Source organism: Artemia franciscana, chromosome 14 (assembly GCF_032884065.1).
Source record: "Artemia franciscana chromosome 14, ASM3288406v1, whole genome shotgun sequence".
Lineage (NCBI taxonomy): Eukaryota > Metazoa > Arthropoda > Branchiopoda > Anostraca > Artemiidae > Artemia > Artemia franciscana.
In genome coordinates this window covers 28,696,438-28,713,273 of record NC_088876.1, presented here as the reverse complement: position 1 = coordinate 28,713,273, position 16,836 = coordinate 28,696,438, and the positions used below count along the sequence as shown (strand labels likewise).

The following is a 16,836-nucleotide window of genomic DNA, read 5'->3' as shown; positions in this document are numbered from 1 at the left end:
AATTACAGGCAATGATGGATACCCTTTATATAAAAGAAGGTCTACCAAAGATGGCGAAAAATCAGCAATAAAAAAGACGCGTAACCGTTACATCAAAGTAGATAACCAGTGGATCGTTCCATATTCACCTTTATTATAGAAAACATACAATACGCACCAAAACGTGGAATATTGTAATTCCGTAAAGGCATTCAACTACATGTGTAAATACGTCAACAAAGGCAGCGACATGGCAGTTTTTGGCTTGCAGTCCGATATCGGTGATATCGATGAAGTCGTACAGTATCAGACTGTGAGATACATAAGCAGTAATGAAGCTGTGTGGTGAAATCTTTCATTTCCGATACATGAACGAAGTCCAGCTGTTGTTCAATTCTAATTCAGTGCTCTTTTCGAAATTCATACTCATACTTGCAACAGTGCAATCCATCCCCCTGACGCTCTCAGATATATGAAATATAAAAAAGATTGCATGCTGACCAACTGTCTGTATAGCACAAGTGCAAATCCCCTTATTCTCTTCTTTCAGCTAAGAGTGCTATACATGATTAGAAACAATATAGCAAATTGCTTCACTGCAAAATTGATATAATTTTGAGGGTTTCTAGCTTTTTAATGAATCCTACAATTATTTTCACTATATGACTATTAAGACCAATGAAAATTACATATTAGCCTAGCATTTTTGTACTGTTGGCTACTATAGGGTGTTTTCGGCCTTTTAAGACGTCAAATATAATTTCCCTCAGAAGCAATTATTGAATTGTCAAAGAGTATATGAAAACCCATGAAATGATGTATTTGCTATCATCCTAGCTAAATTGTTTTTTTCAGCTACAAATTCACCCATATCTCCCCCTTCTAGATTTCTTTATGTGCCCATTTGAAGCTATGTTGATTCTGGCTGGATCAAACTGCTGCCCCCTGCTCCAAATCAAATAATCAGCAGTGTTAGGGCTCAAAACCCTGTTCTTCTTGATACAAGATTTCTGGTCTAGTGTGCTAACCACTTGGCTAATCTAGTCATGTGATCTATACAAAACTTACAAAAATAATTAAATGCTTAGACATGCCATGGCTGTTTGGTAAATTTTGTAATAAGATAATGGATATACATTCATATGTATATATATATATATATATATATATATATATATATATATATATATATATATATATATATATGTGTGTGTGTGTGTGTACATATGTGTAGGCCTATATACATATAAACAATTCAGGGTACATTTTTGCACATTAGGGGGTAGGAATAAAATTCTTCTCAGACACAAATGGAAATTATTTTTTGATTCTGAATAAAATTCTGGTTCCAAAGATATATCAGTGTCTTAGATTATCCTGTTTTCGGGAGAAATCACTTCTTTTATGGACACTTATTTTTAGGGAAGTATAGGGTACAGTAAGGATTTTAGGAACACCAAATGTAGTCTGTTGAAAAGTGGCTTCAGTTACCAGTATTGAAAAATTGGATAGAGAAAAGAGTGTCAAACAAGTCAAAGAAAAATACTTATGTCCCACATAGTAGGCTCAGTATGAAGTGTAAATACTGTGGGAAATCAGAGTTGACCTGGCATGCTCTGACCAAGCAGCATATAAAAGCAAGCAATGAAATTGAGGCAAAGATTGGCACTGGCAGCATTAAAAACTTCTGAATAAGTGGGCAGTTATTCCAAAGAAATTGAATGCACATCTTCATATTTTTTGCAGAGTATAATATGCCATTAAGTATAGCACACAGTTTAGTCCCTCTCCTACGAAAATTGTTTCTAAAAGACCAGGCCCTAGCAGGCATCACTCTGGGTAAACAGAAAAATACAAACATTTTGCAACAAAATCTTCTTTTGTACCACACCACCAGTTGATTCAGTTCTTTAGAACTTTAGGGTTTCATTTGAGAGATGCCCAAGCTGAAGACCTGTCAGTTGATTATTATTGGATAAAGATATTTAGTCTGAAGACTTGTAGTGGCAAAATGAAGTACCCAGAATTGTGGAAGTGCATATTGCTGATCTTCTGTTTACCTTTTAGCAATGTACCAGCTGAGCCATTGTTTAGTCTCCTGAAACTAATCAAAACAGACATCCAAAATAGAATTTAGAATATCACACTAGTTTCACTTATTCAAGTCAATTACTGGTTGAAAAACAAAGATAAAACTTCATCAGCTGTCAGCATACAAAAAGCTGTTGCTGGCTTCAAGAAGAAGACAAACGCTTGTGCTGGAGATGACACTTAATTAAAGTGTTTTATGTGTTCTTGGCAGTGCAAAAGATGTTATATATATAGGGAATTTTAGGGACAATAGATATAAAAATCAGAAAAATTGAAATCAAAAAGTGGAAGCACTGCCTAGCACCTGGTTAGTCCCTAACCTTAATGTCAGTTTAGTTTGAAGTCACTTCTAAAAGGAAATGTGCTAATGAAATAGATGTAGAATGAGGGTCTATTACCATTAGGTTCCTTATTTCATGATCTGTCCAAATATGGGGGCATCTCTGACTATACATCCCAACCTACCTGATGGTGGCAGATATAGTCCTATGAATATGTAAGAATTAGTATAGGTAAAATGCTATTTTAGGGCCATTTTGCCATCTTTGAAAGTTGTTGAGTTAGGTGAATAAAAGTCCCATGAAAGTATCCAGAGCCTTAATGATCTCTTGAGATGATGTTTTGAAGCCTCTTGATCCTCTTTCTCACCCTCTAGAGGTCACTGACCTTTCATTACAAATAACAAATTGCATATTACACAAATTAATCCTTGCAAAATAGGTCTTCTGCTGAAATAAAGCACAAAAAAAGCACTTTTGGTCTCTTACCTTTGCTCAATTTGCTCAAGTAGTATTTTGAAACATGGGTGGTCCGAAAAATGGACAAGTATTTGTTTAGATGTTTTCCAGAGGAATTGTCTATGAACTCTTTTGGGTACCCATTTGACTGACCAAATTTCAGTGAGAAAGCTGTATTAAAGCTATGGTTTTATCCTGCTTTCTAGAGCTATGATGAGGGATAGGTTGAGATGACTAGGACACATACTGAAGATGAAGGATAAACCGCTATCCTTTTAAACTAGCCATCTAGGGCCTAACGAAAAGTAGGTTGTCCTCAAATAGGGTGAGAGGAGGTCCTAAGGAAGGATTTAATGGACATTAGAACTTATTGGGAAGATGTAAATAGGGAGGCTCTGAACAAACTGGGATGGACAAGGGGTGTTTATAGCTGTGGCTATGTTGGCCTAAATTGGCTTGTTGCTGCAGTGAGTTGTTGTTAGTAATAGTAGTAGAATATTTAGGACAGTCATAGGGGTTGGTGCCCTATAAAAAAAACAAGCTTAATATTCAGAAAAAGCATACTATGAGGAATCAAAGTGTACTATTTTGTTTTGTTTGCATGTTTCCTTTGAAATTGGCCAACAACTAAAATGATACTTTAATCCAGGACAAATACTTTGATTTAAAAGTATCTTTCGTCACCATGAACAGAAGCTCCTAATCTTAGGTGTGATGTTGATAGTCTAGTTTTAGATGGTTGTTACTAGGCTGTTTATGATTGTACCATTTAATTTCTTATTTTATGTTATTTACAAATCTTGTAGTTGCTTTACTGACAATGCACTTTGATCCCCCTCCTCCCTGATGGTCCCAGGTATAGAGCTATATAATATGTTTTTTATTGCCTAACATGTTTTGATGCATCTTTGTTCAAATGGGTTTGATGCTTGTCTGGCCTGTGAAACCCACTCTGCCTAAGTATTGTAAACACCAATTGTAGATAAAAATACTACTTTAGAAAATACTTATAAATATATATAACAACAGAAGGAATCAATAAAATCCAATTAATAGAAATATGCTGCATTCTGTGATCTTGTGCTTAAAGCTTTGAAGCATGAATAGCAATGTGAAATCTATGCTCCTCTATGGAAGTGAATACTAGAACTAAACATCCTGCTGGATGTTTTCTAGCCTTTGAAAACACATGCTTCGAAGAATCCTGACCATATTGTGGCAGTTCACCAGTGAAATCATCAGCCATTGGTTATTGACCTGCTGAAACAAAGGAGATTTTTATTCCTTTACCATATTTTTACTCCAAGGAGCCTTTCTGGAAAAGGAAAAACTTACTCAAAGAGCCTTTATAGGAGAGAAAAAACTAGCAAAATATGGCTTTTCATTACAGTGTTAAAGAATTCTCCTTTTCCACATGTTTAAGAATCCTTTTTATTTTCTAAAGTTTGTAACTTTACAAAGGGTAGCTTCTTAACCTATGGTCATTTACATGGGTTAAACTTGCTTTGTTTTGTATACCTCCAGCATTTTATGTAGACTTTGCTTATCATTTAAGCAGCTGTTTTCGAGTCAGTCTTAAAAAATACATAAACAATAGTTTTTATTAATCTTATTTGGGTCAGTAATTTTTCTATTCTTCCAGAAATGCATTTTAATTCTTGAAAATGCAGGTCCTAAGAACATACCCTAGCTCTCAAATAGGATAAATTCTTCTATAGGATAAATTCAATAGGGCTTTGCTACTACGCCCAAACTCCTTAACATCAGTGACCATGTTCTCAATAATACAATGCTGGTGTAGCCATTTGCAATTCATTCTTCTGGAAATTTTCTTTTAGCTGTTGACTCTGCTTATGATGTAGCACCAGCCATACCAGTCTTGGTGAAGGCACAGCTGAACTGGAAACGTTGGTGTTCACTGCAGAAAGTTTTGGTTTTAAAGTGAACTGGCCTAAAAGCAAAATAATGCCTTTGGACAATGCACAATGCATACCCATGACGTCTATAGAATTGTGTAGTTAGAATGTTGAAATAGTCAAGCAGTTCATCTTTCTTGGTTTAAGAGTCTCCTAAAATGTAAATGTAGATGTTGAGTTATTAGTAAGGGTGGAAAGGTGAGTACAGTCTTCTAAGAACAATATTATGAAAAGGAAGATCAAGGCACGAATCTACTCAGCTTTGGTAGCTAGTCTTATGCTTAACTTGTCAGTGGCTTGTGCCTTGCTGCAGATGACCAAAACGGATTTTTCCAGGAGTAAACATATTTGCGAAATCAAACATGGTAGCCTAACAAGGAATGGGAATTGTACATTTTGTACTGCTTTAATTCCTTAACGCTTTCTGAGCAGCTCAAGTCTCACTTGTTGCATTGCTAGGACCGTTTAATTTTCTAGTCTTCTGAAACATCTACCCAACTCATGTTCAAATCTAGCCTAACCTTAAATGGCCAGTAATGCTAAATAGGAAAATCATGCGCAAGATTATTGGAAGTCATCCACAGTAAAGTTACCATCCAAAGAATCGACCCCACTTAGGTTCCAAACCTAGATCTTAACAGACATCTGCAGAGATGAAGAACAGTGCTGATGGCTGGTTCTCTCTAAGCTGGGGTGTGACTGGATAAGAGCTTTAAGTCAAGTGATACTGGCTTTGAAGGCAATTAAGGACCAATATCCTGAAAGTCTTATTTTAGCATGCAAATACCCATAGTGTACAACCATCCATAATATATAGCAAAACATATTTTTTTTAATGTCATATTTTAATAGTTGGTGCCTTAACTAGAGGCTTCAGAATGTGAAACAAAGAGGCTATCAAAACTGCTGTTCAGTGCCATATATTTTTTTGTTTTATTTATCATGTTGAATACACATGATGAAACTATTGAGTAATTTCCTCAATTGAAGTTTTTTGTTGTCTGCTGTCAGAGCTTAGCTTAAGAGGAGGTCTGATTGTGCTAAAAATAATAATTATCAAGACTAGTAGCATATCAGTGTTATTGCTTGTGCTGCAAATTTCGAAAAAATATTAATATACTGAGAATTAAAGGTCATTTTTTTGACTTTATGGAAGTAATCTTTCAGATTATCCAAAATTAAATTCTTTTTGTATATATATTCCAACTATTTTGACTTCTATCAAATCTTTGTTGGATTTAGAACTGAAGCACCACTCCCAAATGTGTTGGGTCAAATCTCAAAATTGTCTATGTTGAAAAATTCCTTCTTGATATTGTAAAATAGAAATCTAGTAATTGATGTGACAAAATTTATTTATTTTGAAGGTGTGTAAATGAACTTAGCTTTACCTGTCGATTCGCCCCCTACGATTCATCTACACGAATGTGTTACCTGAGCCAGGACACAAGAAGAACACATCCATCTTCACTGTCAGATGATCCTGGCTTTGAAAATCTCTAGAACACGTGTCTAAGCCCAGAAGAAATATGCGAAGGAACTCCAATGTTTCTCAAAGAGTTGAAGCCATCCTTGACTGGTCCTTTGGATGTAGAATCATTGCAAGATGTCAGTTTAGAAGAATGTCAACAACAATGTTTTAATGCTGAGAGGTGATGTTGCCAACATTCATTTTCTATCTACATTTTATGTATTATCTTAGTTTTCTTTCTAACTATGTTTCTTTCTACATAGCTTTACGTTTAAAAATCTTGAATTGAAGAACTTTTGATGTGGGTAGATTTTCAGTAAGAAGTCTAATATCAGCTGTATTTGTTGTGGGTGGAATCCAGGAGCGCAGCTATAGTATTTATTGTGGGGGGGGGGGGGGCAAGCGGGGTTGCTATTGAAGTAGGCACTATTCAAGCAGTAGGAAAGAAAAAAAAAACTATATAATAAATACGGTTCTTGGGGAATTTAAAAAAATTCAGCAATACATCATGAAAAATGCACACACATTAAACAATCATTACTACATGTGCTGGTGATTGGATTGTAGAACAAATGTCACCAATGAGCTGGTGGAGACGACAGTGGTACAGCATAAACAAGCTTTTGGGTGGGCAAATGTGAATGGTGTATACACTTGACTTTTTCAGCCAGATTCACCACTAATGCTGCAGTACACATCCCCCTCCCCTTCAATTAAAAATTGCCAGGGACGCCGATTGCAAGGAAAATTGACTCCTGGAGTTGGAAAATTACCTTCCCCTTTATATCTTTGTTTAAAAAACTAGTTTGCATGCTTATATGTGCGCACAAAATTTCTAAATCATGAGAAAAATATTCATATTTTATTATAAGGAAACTTTATAAGGAAACTTAAGGATTCCTGAAGTGGATCCCTCTCTACCAAATTCCATGACCAAACTGTAACCGATATGATCCATCTTGTTATAGTATGAATATCATTATAAAAAACACTTAGTATTATTTTCTTTTCCAATGATCTATTTTTCATTCAGGAAATTATTTTTACTGCATATCTACCTTATTTTTCAATAATTTCATTTCTGTCCTATTGACAGATTTAGAGGTTGTTTTCATTTCCACCTTTGAAGTTTTAAAACTAGAGAATCTAATCTTGAACTGTTAGATTTTAAGAATTTAAAACACCCTAAATGTCAGGGGGAAAAATTGACCTGAGTAAGTGTGGCGAAACAGGAAGAATAGAAAATTTTTCACTTTGCCACTAACAAGGATAACATTTTAATTTGATAATAATGTCTCAAAGGCAGCATATTTGGAAAAATATTAATGTAAAATGTATTATGAAGTTTAATAGAACATATTTTTATCGTTTTCTTTAAGTTAAAAAGAGCATTTGGATTAATTTAAAAAAATCATTTGCTCAAAGTAAAGACCGAATTTGACACTTAAAATAAGCAACAGTTTTAAAGCTGCTGAATAAATTAAAGTTTTTTTTTTTAATCAGTAGGGGGGGGGGCAACTGCCCCCTCCCCCTCTTAGCAACGTCACTGGTGGCATATGTTTCGCAATTTTGACAACCACTGAAAAGACAGTATTTAGCAACAAAAACTAAAGATCACTAAAAATTTATTTATTCATTTGTGGTTATTTATTCATTTGAAATCCTATCTGTAACAACAAAGAAAAAACTGAACATAAAGGAAAAAAAAACTTATATAAAGGAAAAATACTTATAATATATAACATATAAATATAAACATAAAACAGTATATAAACATGCTTACAAACATTATTAATGAATCCTACAATTTTTTCACTATATGACTATTAAGACCAATGAAAATTACTTGTTAGCGTTTTTATACTATTGGCTACTATAGGGTATTTTGGGTCTTTTAAGAACTCAAAATATAATTTACCTCAGAAGCAATTATTGAATTGTGAAAGAGTATATAAAAACCCATGAAATGATATATTTGCTATCATTCTAGCTAAATTGTTTTTTCAGCTACAAATTCACCCATATCCCCCCCTCCAGATTTCTTTATGTGCCCATTTGGAGCTATGTTGATTCTGGCTGAATCAAACTGCTGCCCCCTGCTCCAAATCAAATAATCATCTGTGTCAGGGCTCAAAACACTGCTCTTCTTGATACAAGATTTCTGGTCTAGTGTGCTAACCACTTGGCTAATCTTTTTTGAGTTGTGAGATATTTACAAAACTTACAAAAATAATTAAATGCTTAGACATGCCATGGCTGTCTGGTAAATTTTGTAATAAAATAATGGATATACATTCACGTATATATATACTAGCTGTTGGGGTGGCGCTTCGCGCCACCCCAACACCTAGTTGGTGGGGGCGCTTCACACCCCCCCCAAGCCCCCCCGCGCGCGTAAGTCGTTACGCGCCATTGTACTTGTGTACCTGTGTCCCACCTGTGAATATAGATATATATATATATACATATATTTTTAACTACGTAAAACTTGCGAATATACAACATTCTTTGCTGTCCCATTGTCTGTGTATGTAAATAGATTGTTAGGTTTACCGACTCTTGAGCATGAAACATATAATTGTCTATGGGAAAAATAATCTGTATTCAGATCTATACCTCGTTATTCTAATGATTGCCCTTGAGCTTTGTTAATGGTGATTGCTAATCGAACATTCCCTGTGTCCCCGTCGTCATTTATATATCCCCCTGTGCCCCCGGTAGGGAGAAATGAATTCTCCCTTTCCACATGTCTAAGAATCCTATTTATTTTCTAAAGTTTGTAATTTTACAAAGGTTAGCTTCTTAACCTATGGTTATTTACATGGGTTAAACTTGCTTTATTTTGTATACCCCCAGCATTTTATATAGACTTTACATACCATTTAAGCATACCATTTCAGCGGATTTTTCCAATAGTTAACATATTTGCAAAATTAAACATGGTAGCCTAACAAGGAATGGGAATTGTACATTTTGTACTGCTTTAATTCCTTAACGCTTTCTGAGCAGCTCAAGTCTCACTTGTTGCATTGCTAGGACCATTTAGTTTTCTAGTCTTCTGAAACATCTACCCAACTCATGTTCAAATCTAGCCTAACCTTAAATGGCCAGTAACGCTAAATAGGAAAATCATGCACAAGATTGGTGGAAGTCATCCACAGTGAACTTACTATCCAAAGAATCGACACCACTTAGGTTCCAATTCTAGATCTTAACAGACATCTGCAGAGATGAAGAACAGTGCTGATGGCTGGTTCTCTCTAAACTGGGGAAGTGACTGAATAAAAGCTTTAAGTCAAGTGATACTGGCTTTGAAGACAATTAAGGACCAATATCCTGAAAGTCTTATTTTAGCATGCAATTAACCATAGTGCACAACCATCCCTAACATATAGCAAAACATATTTTTTTAATGTCATATTTTAATAGTTGATGCCTTAACTAGAGGCTTCAGAGTGTGAAACAAAGAGGCTATCAAAACTGCTGTTTAGTGCCATATATTTTTTTGTTTTATTTATCATGTTGAATACACATGATGGAACTTGAGTAATTTCCTCAATTGGAGTTTTTTGTTGTCTGCTGTCAGAACTTAGCTTAAGAGGAGGTCTGATTGTGCTAAAAATAATAATTATCAAGACTAGTAGCATATCAGTGTTATTGCTTGTGCTGCAAATTTCGAAAAAATATTAATATACTGAGAATTAAAGGTCATTTTTTTGACTTTATGGAAGTAATCTTTCAGATTATCCAAAATTAAATTCTTTTTGTATATATATTCCAACTATTTTGACTTCTATCAAATCTTTGTTGGATTTAGAACTGAAGCACCACTCCCAAATGTGTTGGGTCGGATCTCAAAATCGTCTATGTTGAAAAATACATTCTTGATATTGTAAAATAGAAATCTAGTAATTGATAGTAATTTTCAGTAAGAAGTCTAATATTAGCTGTATTTTTAGTGGGTGGAATCCAGGAGCGCAGCTACAGTATTTTATTGTGAGGGGGAGTAAGCAGAGGTGTCATTTGGGGGGGGGGGCAAATGCCCACCCCTGATTTTCCAGGGGGCCCAAGCTTCCACCGCAAAGGGCACTTCGTTGGCCATAATAATTATGCTATTTGCTATTAACCATTGTAAACTTTGAAAGTAGGTTAGATACATAATTAAGTTCTCACGTTCTGTCAAATGACCGTATCCTAGATAATTATGTTAATATTATACATTTTGAATACTTGCAGTAATTCCTCTAAGTTGACAGATCAAAGTAGGTCGGTTCCTGGCAAATGTTTCAATGTTTGTTTCCTTGTTTTATTGAATATAAGCTACCGTTTTCAATTACTCGAGTCTGTTCTTATTCTGTTTCTGTCCTCGTCGTTTTCGATCTTGTCGATTCAATATCTTTTTTTTTTTGTTAGGTTACAGATTTAGAGGTTGTTTTAATTTCCACCATTGAAATTTTAAAAATAGAGAATCTAATCTTGAACTGTTAGATTTTAAGAATTTAAAACATCTTAAATATCAGGGGAAAAAATTGACCTGAGTAAGTATGGCGAATCAGGAAGAATAGAAAATTTTTCACTTTGCAATTAACAAGGATGTCATTTTAATTTGATGTTAACGTTTCAAAGGCAGCATATTTGGAAAAATATTAATGTGGAATGTATTATGAAATTTAATAGAACATATTTTTATCGTTTTCTTTAAGTTAAAAAGAGCATTTGGATTAATTAAAAAAGATTATTTGCTCAAAGTAAAGACCGAATTTGACACTTAAAATTAGCAACAATTTTAAAGCTGCTGAATAAATTATATTTTTTTTCTTCTAATCATTGCGGGGGGGGGGCCAACTGCCCCCTCCCCTTCTTAGCAGCGTCACTGGCGGCATATGATTCGCAATTTTGGAAACCACTGAAAAGACAGTATTTAGCAACAAAAACTAAAGATCAGTAAAAATATTAGTGGTTATTTATTCATTTGAAATCCTCTCTGCTACAACAAAGAAAAAACTGAACATAACGGAAAAGAAAAAAAAAACACACAAACATACTTATATTAACAACGACATTGACTCCACATAAATACCCTATACATTATCCTTTGCAACATTTCTATGTTCCAGTTTATTCCTCAAAACTTCGTCACTAAAAAATAAGACAATTAAAAACAAGGTTTTGACAAGTACGTGGGCTGAGGAACTTTTGTAGGCCCACGTCCTACCCAAAAGCGAAAAAAAGATTTTGTGTAAGATAAACTAATGATCCTAGTTAAATTTGTCCGAGGGGATAGACGGACCTTGTACATTTTTTTCTGTCAGCAGAGGTCTGGAAAGCATTTGCTTAATTTGATTCTGGATGCTGTAGATTCAGCTTACAGTGGATTCAGTTCTAGTCCCACTACCGCCAAAGGGAATATAGGAGGTTGACCCCCAGTAGTACGTTTAAATGATGTCGATCCCCAGAGAGTACTGCAGTATAGTCACCTTAAAACGTATTAGACACAAATCAAGTTTGACAAACAAATTTTCAGGAAATGAGGATAAGACTATTTTGCGTATAATGGTGTTGACACAGAATGAAATTTATATTATGAATAAATGCAAAGGATTAAAGCAAGTTATTGGAATAAAGAGTAAATAAGACTATGTATCCTTAATATGATGAATTCATATGCTCATGACTAAATTATATGCCTTCTAAAAGATCTTACCGATCAAGTTTGGCCACTTGCCAAAGGCCACATGTGCAGATCAAATAAAAAAAGGGGAATACTCTTTTAGGATTTTGCTCGGTAGTATTAGACTACCTTAGTAGTGTGAAACTGTATAGTGACGAAAATATTGTTCCAACTAAATCGAAAATTCACTTAGCTTTAGAGGATAGGACCTCGTTGTGCAAAAGTAGAAACCCTTACAGATTGGGGTCCGTTGGAATGTGGGGGCTATCAGTTAAAATACCTTTCATAATATAATCTATATATATATATATATATATATATATATATATATATATATATATATATATATATATATATATATATATATATATATGTATATATAAAGTAATCTATCCCTCAATAAGATCTAAGCAATTAAATTTGGCCACACGCCGAAAGCTACCAGTGGAAATGAAAATAAAAAGAAGGTGGAAACAGCTTTATGGTTTTGGTAGGTAGGGTTAGTCAGTGGTAATATTTTTCTTCTTCGCGATAAACTTGATGTGCCACTCTTAACAAGTTTGCAGTACTCTTTAGGGGAGATGTGGGTACCCTGGGACATTTTCAAGTGTATGTCCAATATCTGGAGAACGCTTTGGCCAAATCGCCTGATTCTGCTACTCACTTAAGTGGAATTGCTTGGGCTTTCTTCCAGATTTTTTGTAGATTATTTTCTTAATCTATCTTTTTGGTACCAATGATTTTTCGAACCCTCCTCTTCTGTCCCAGAGTACCCTGACCCCAAGGTACTCTGGGACATGGTTAAGGGTACTCTGGGACACAGTGCACTTTTTGATCAAATTTCATTTATTACAAACCTATAGTCAACTTCAATGAAAATAAAAACATAATAAAAAAACTTGTAACATTATTCATTCAACGGGGAACTGCAAAAGGTCAATATCAAAAGTCAGGGCTTTCACAGCCCATTCTGTGCCTCCACAAAGATTCGGTCTTGGTAGGCGTAACTCGATCTCATCTGTCGTGACAAAAGCTTCGTCCTTTGGCTGTGGAAATACGAATTTCCACATAGGGACTTTCCGTTTTAGGAAGTTCACACTGTACCCTTCCAGTTCAATCTCCAAGACTTCACCAGCATAATACTTTGAACTTTTCTTACTGACGTACCTAACCAGTACAAAATCGCCAGGCTTTATCTCCGTTGGTTCTTTCACAGTCTCTTCCATGTCACTCAGGTGCAAGGAATCATCAGTGTGAGCACAGAGCTCAACAGAAGCAGCATCACTACTGTCGCTAAAATCTAAAGCCACCTTTGCTTGATCTCTTTTTTTATCTTGCTTTCTTTTCGTTATCTTCTGTTTTTTATTTTCCTTTGCTTCTTCCTTCTTTTTTCTCTTCAGGTCTCTGTTTCAAAAATGGCATCCTTAACAGGGGTTGCAGTCAAAATCTTGGACTGGCCAGGCTTCCTTCCTCCTTCTTTTTTCTGAATATCAATTTGACGTTAAGGAAGGGGAAGTAATTGATTGAGCAGAACACAGACTGAACCACCAGCACCCACTGACTCCCTGTCTGACAGCCCACTGTCCGCTTGCGTTGATGAGCTGCTCCCTGTGCTGACATTGATCTGCACTTCATCTGTCGGATCGCAGGGATTGCTGACGGGAGTCAGGAATGGAAGAAAGTCTGATTCTTCCCAGACATTGGGATTAAACAGATGGATTCCTGGTTTAGAAAAACCACTCATTATGTTGGTTGGGTTGAATGCTTTAGGGAAAGCAACCCCAAGAAGTTCAGAGATTTTGTATTCCATGACTGGTTTCTTAGCCAGTTTTCAATAGCTTGGTAGAAATATGTTTTAAGTAGTGAATAGACGGTCACATCAAGGGGCTGCAGCCTGTTTGATGTGTGTGGAGGAAATGTCAGTATTTGCAACCCCATCTCTTTTGTAGCAGATGTGAAGCTGTAGCTCATGGGACTATCATGGTTGTCCATGAGAAGAAGGACTGGTTGCTCAGGAGAGCACCTTAAATACCTTTTAAAGTGCTCAAAGTAGCCAAGGAATAACTCGGTTGTCATCCGTGCATTTCCGGGCTTTCCACTGGCGACAGCTTTTGTCCCTGGTGGTGCCCCATCTAAGAGTCTTTCAACAAAGCGGGTCCTTCCAAAGATAAGGTAAGGGGCAATGAAGCTTCCCATCGCATTGATAGTTCCAACCATTGTAACAAGTTTTCCTCTTTCCTGTGATGTAGTTGCTCCTAGCTGCTTTACACCTTTAAGGCTAAGTACCTTCCGGCATTTCTGTTGAACATTCAATAAGCCTGTCTCATCCATGTTGTAGATGCGGTCAGCTGGAAAATGAAATTTTGACTGTAGCTCTTCAAGATGTTTATAGAATGTGTCAACTGCAGCCCGGTTGAAACCAAGGTTGCAATGAAGGCTGGTGCTTTCCGGTCTCCTCAAGGAAATTCTTGTATGTCTCTCCATGAAACCTTTATACCAGTCTTCTCCTGCTGCTTCATTGTCATCCCATGATTTAGGGTATTTCAGGGTGTTCGCCTTGACAAATTCCCAAGCTAATTTCTTTGTCTGTTTTTTCGTAAGTCCGTAGTACATTCGTGATGAAAGTAGAATATAAGATTCGAGTGAATCTTCCATTTCAGAAGAGAATACTTTTTTCACATCATAGCTTGGTGTGAAGCGAAATGCAACTTTTTCTTTGTCTGCTGATGCAGAATATGTCTTACAGTACCGAGAAAGTGTTGATTTCTGAACAGCATGCAGTGTTGCTGCAGTTCTGATTGGCATTCCATCTTTTAAGTGAGCCATTACAGCAGCCTTCATGTTTTCTTTGTCTCAGGCATAAAGAGAGGGATCAGACTTCCTCTTCCTCGGCATTCTGCAAAAAATGATACTTTTAGGAACAAAAAGCAAAGAACCGTTTTTATTGTTGCCATGGCTAACACAGTTTGAAAGATTATCTGGTGTATATCAGGCAGTTCCGTCTAACAGCTTGACCTTTACATTACATTATCAGTTATTGAAATCAGGGTACCCTGGGACACAATGGACAAAAAGTGTCCCAGGGTACCCAGGAACATGTGTCCCAGAGTACCCAAACAGGTAGCTCTCCACACAAACTTCATCTTCTGTGCCTAGATGGTAGTTCAGGTCAACCACTGAACAACATTTTGTAGCTTAAAGAAAACTACTTCAGACAAAAAAACATTCAATACCCTCCAATGAACTGTTCAAAAGATTTTTTGTAAAAACCAGGTCCTTTTTCTTACTCAAACACCCATAAAAAAACTCTTACCTAAAATCTCTGATGAAAATGTTTCTCGATTTCTTCAGGAAAAGACATGCATCCCTACTGATAGATCGCATGTCATTTGTCATTCAGGCGGGATTTTTGAACAATTTTGTTTGTCACAAAGGTACCATGTCCCATCTGACCCTTGTCCCATCTTCCCCACATCTCCCCTACCCATTCTTGTATCAGGATGTAAAAAACCTCCTTGGGGAGATAGTTTCCTTCCTTTGTAACAAAAATCCCATTGATTTCGTCTAATATTTTAAATATTTAATGTTCTATTTTGAAATATTATTGTTTTACGTGTTACTTCTTTTCCACTGCTTGACTTTAAAAGTATAGTTTCTTGTTTTATATTCGATTCTTTTATCTATTCAGGCCTTTTTCGTTGCATCGAAAATCATTTTCACATCTCAAAACGAAAAAAAATGGGACACTCCGCATACAAAAGATTTCTCTCTGAGATTTTAGACTCACGACTACAAGTGGTGTCTTAAAGGTGGCGTCTATGAGGTCGGTCTATATTGAAATAAATATAGTGGCTGCAGTCGGATTGCATGATTTTTATACTTTGATTTTATTTATAAGTATCGTAATGAGGGCCTTCTAGATTGTTTTGCAGGCATATTTTGTGAGAGGTCATATGTTCACCAACATGATACTTGGACGCGAGGAAATATTGAGATTCCTCGACTTGCTGTAAGTAGGTCTTCTTTTTTTCTTGTTTATAGAGCTTCCAAGCCTTGGACATAACTTAGTAAAGATCTTCAGGATAATGGTAATTTCAACCAGTTTAAATCTGGTTTATGTGTGGAGTTGCTCGGTAGGTATACTTTTGAAACAGATTAGTTATATTTTCAGTTTTTTTTTTGACTAGGTTATTTTCTGAGAGTATGCGTAATGGCTTTCCTGTGTCTGTCGTCCGATGCGCTCTTCTTCTCTTTTGGTACATAACTTTTGTTTATTTAAAAGTAAGTAATTAATTAACATCCATAACTTTGTTTGCAATGTTTATTCATAGACTTTTTAACTTGGTCGTACAGTTACCTCAAATATTTAGTATCGCCCTAATTTTTCACAGTACAAAATTATCCCACTATTTTCTTTGAATAATTTAAATGAGTTTCTGTATCATTAAAAATTGCTTTTGTGTTATTTCAGTTTTGTTTTTAACTACGTAAAACTTGCGAATGTACAACATTCTTTGATGTCCCATTGTCTGTGCATATAAATAGATTGTCAGGTTCACCGACTCTTGAACATGCGACATAAAATTGTCCATGGGAAAAACAATCCGTATTCAGATCTATACCTAATTATTCTAATGATTGGCCTCTGAGCTTTGTTGATGGTGATTGCTAATCGGACATTCCCTGTGCCCCCGGCATCCCCCTTGTAGTTGTGTCCCAGTGTCCCAGTCTGTAATTTCTCTTTGAGTGTCCCGGTCGTCATTTATATTCCCTGTGTCCGCGTTTTTAGTTTTCTTTTTCTCCTTTCTTTTTCAGTTTTTTCCTTTTTTTAGTTTTTTTTTCTTTTTCAGTTTTTATTTTTTTTATTTTTTTTTATTCGTTTTTATTTATTTATTTTTATTTTTTTAGTTTTTATCTTTTTTTAGTTATTTTTCTTTTTTAGTTTATTACCTTTTTTATGTTTTTTAGTTT

At 35.5% G+C, this 16,836-nt stretch overlaps 2 protein-coding genes across 3 annotated transcripts in view; both read left to right on the top strand.

The window, feature by feature from the left end:
• The window catches only part of LOC136035538 (S phase cyclin A-associated protein in the endoplasmic reticulum-like), a 598,516-nt gene that overhangs the window by 240,268 nt on the left and 341,412 nt on the right, over nt 1-16,836 (top strand). The window lies entirely within an intron of this gene.
• The window catches only part of LOC136035772 (uncharacterized), a 97,437-nt gene continuing 81,030 nt past the window's right edge, over nt 430-16,836 (top strand). Inside the window, 3 exon segments of the mRNA XM_065717743.1 lie at nt 430-489; nt 6,091-6,375; nt 16,053-16,150. Coding sequence (XP_065573815.1) covers nt 452-489; nt 6,091-6,375; nt 16,053-16,150 — 421 coding nt within the window. The 5' untranslated portion in view covers nt 430-451.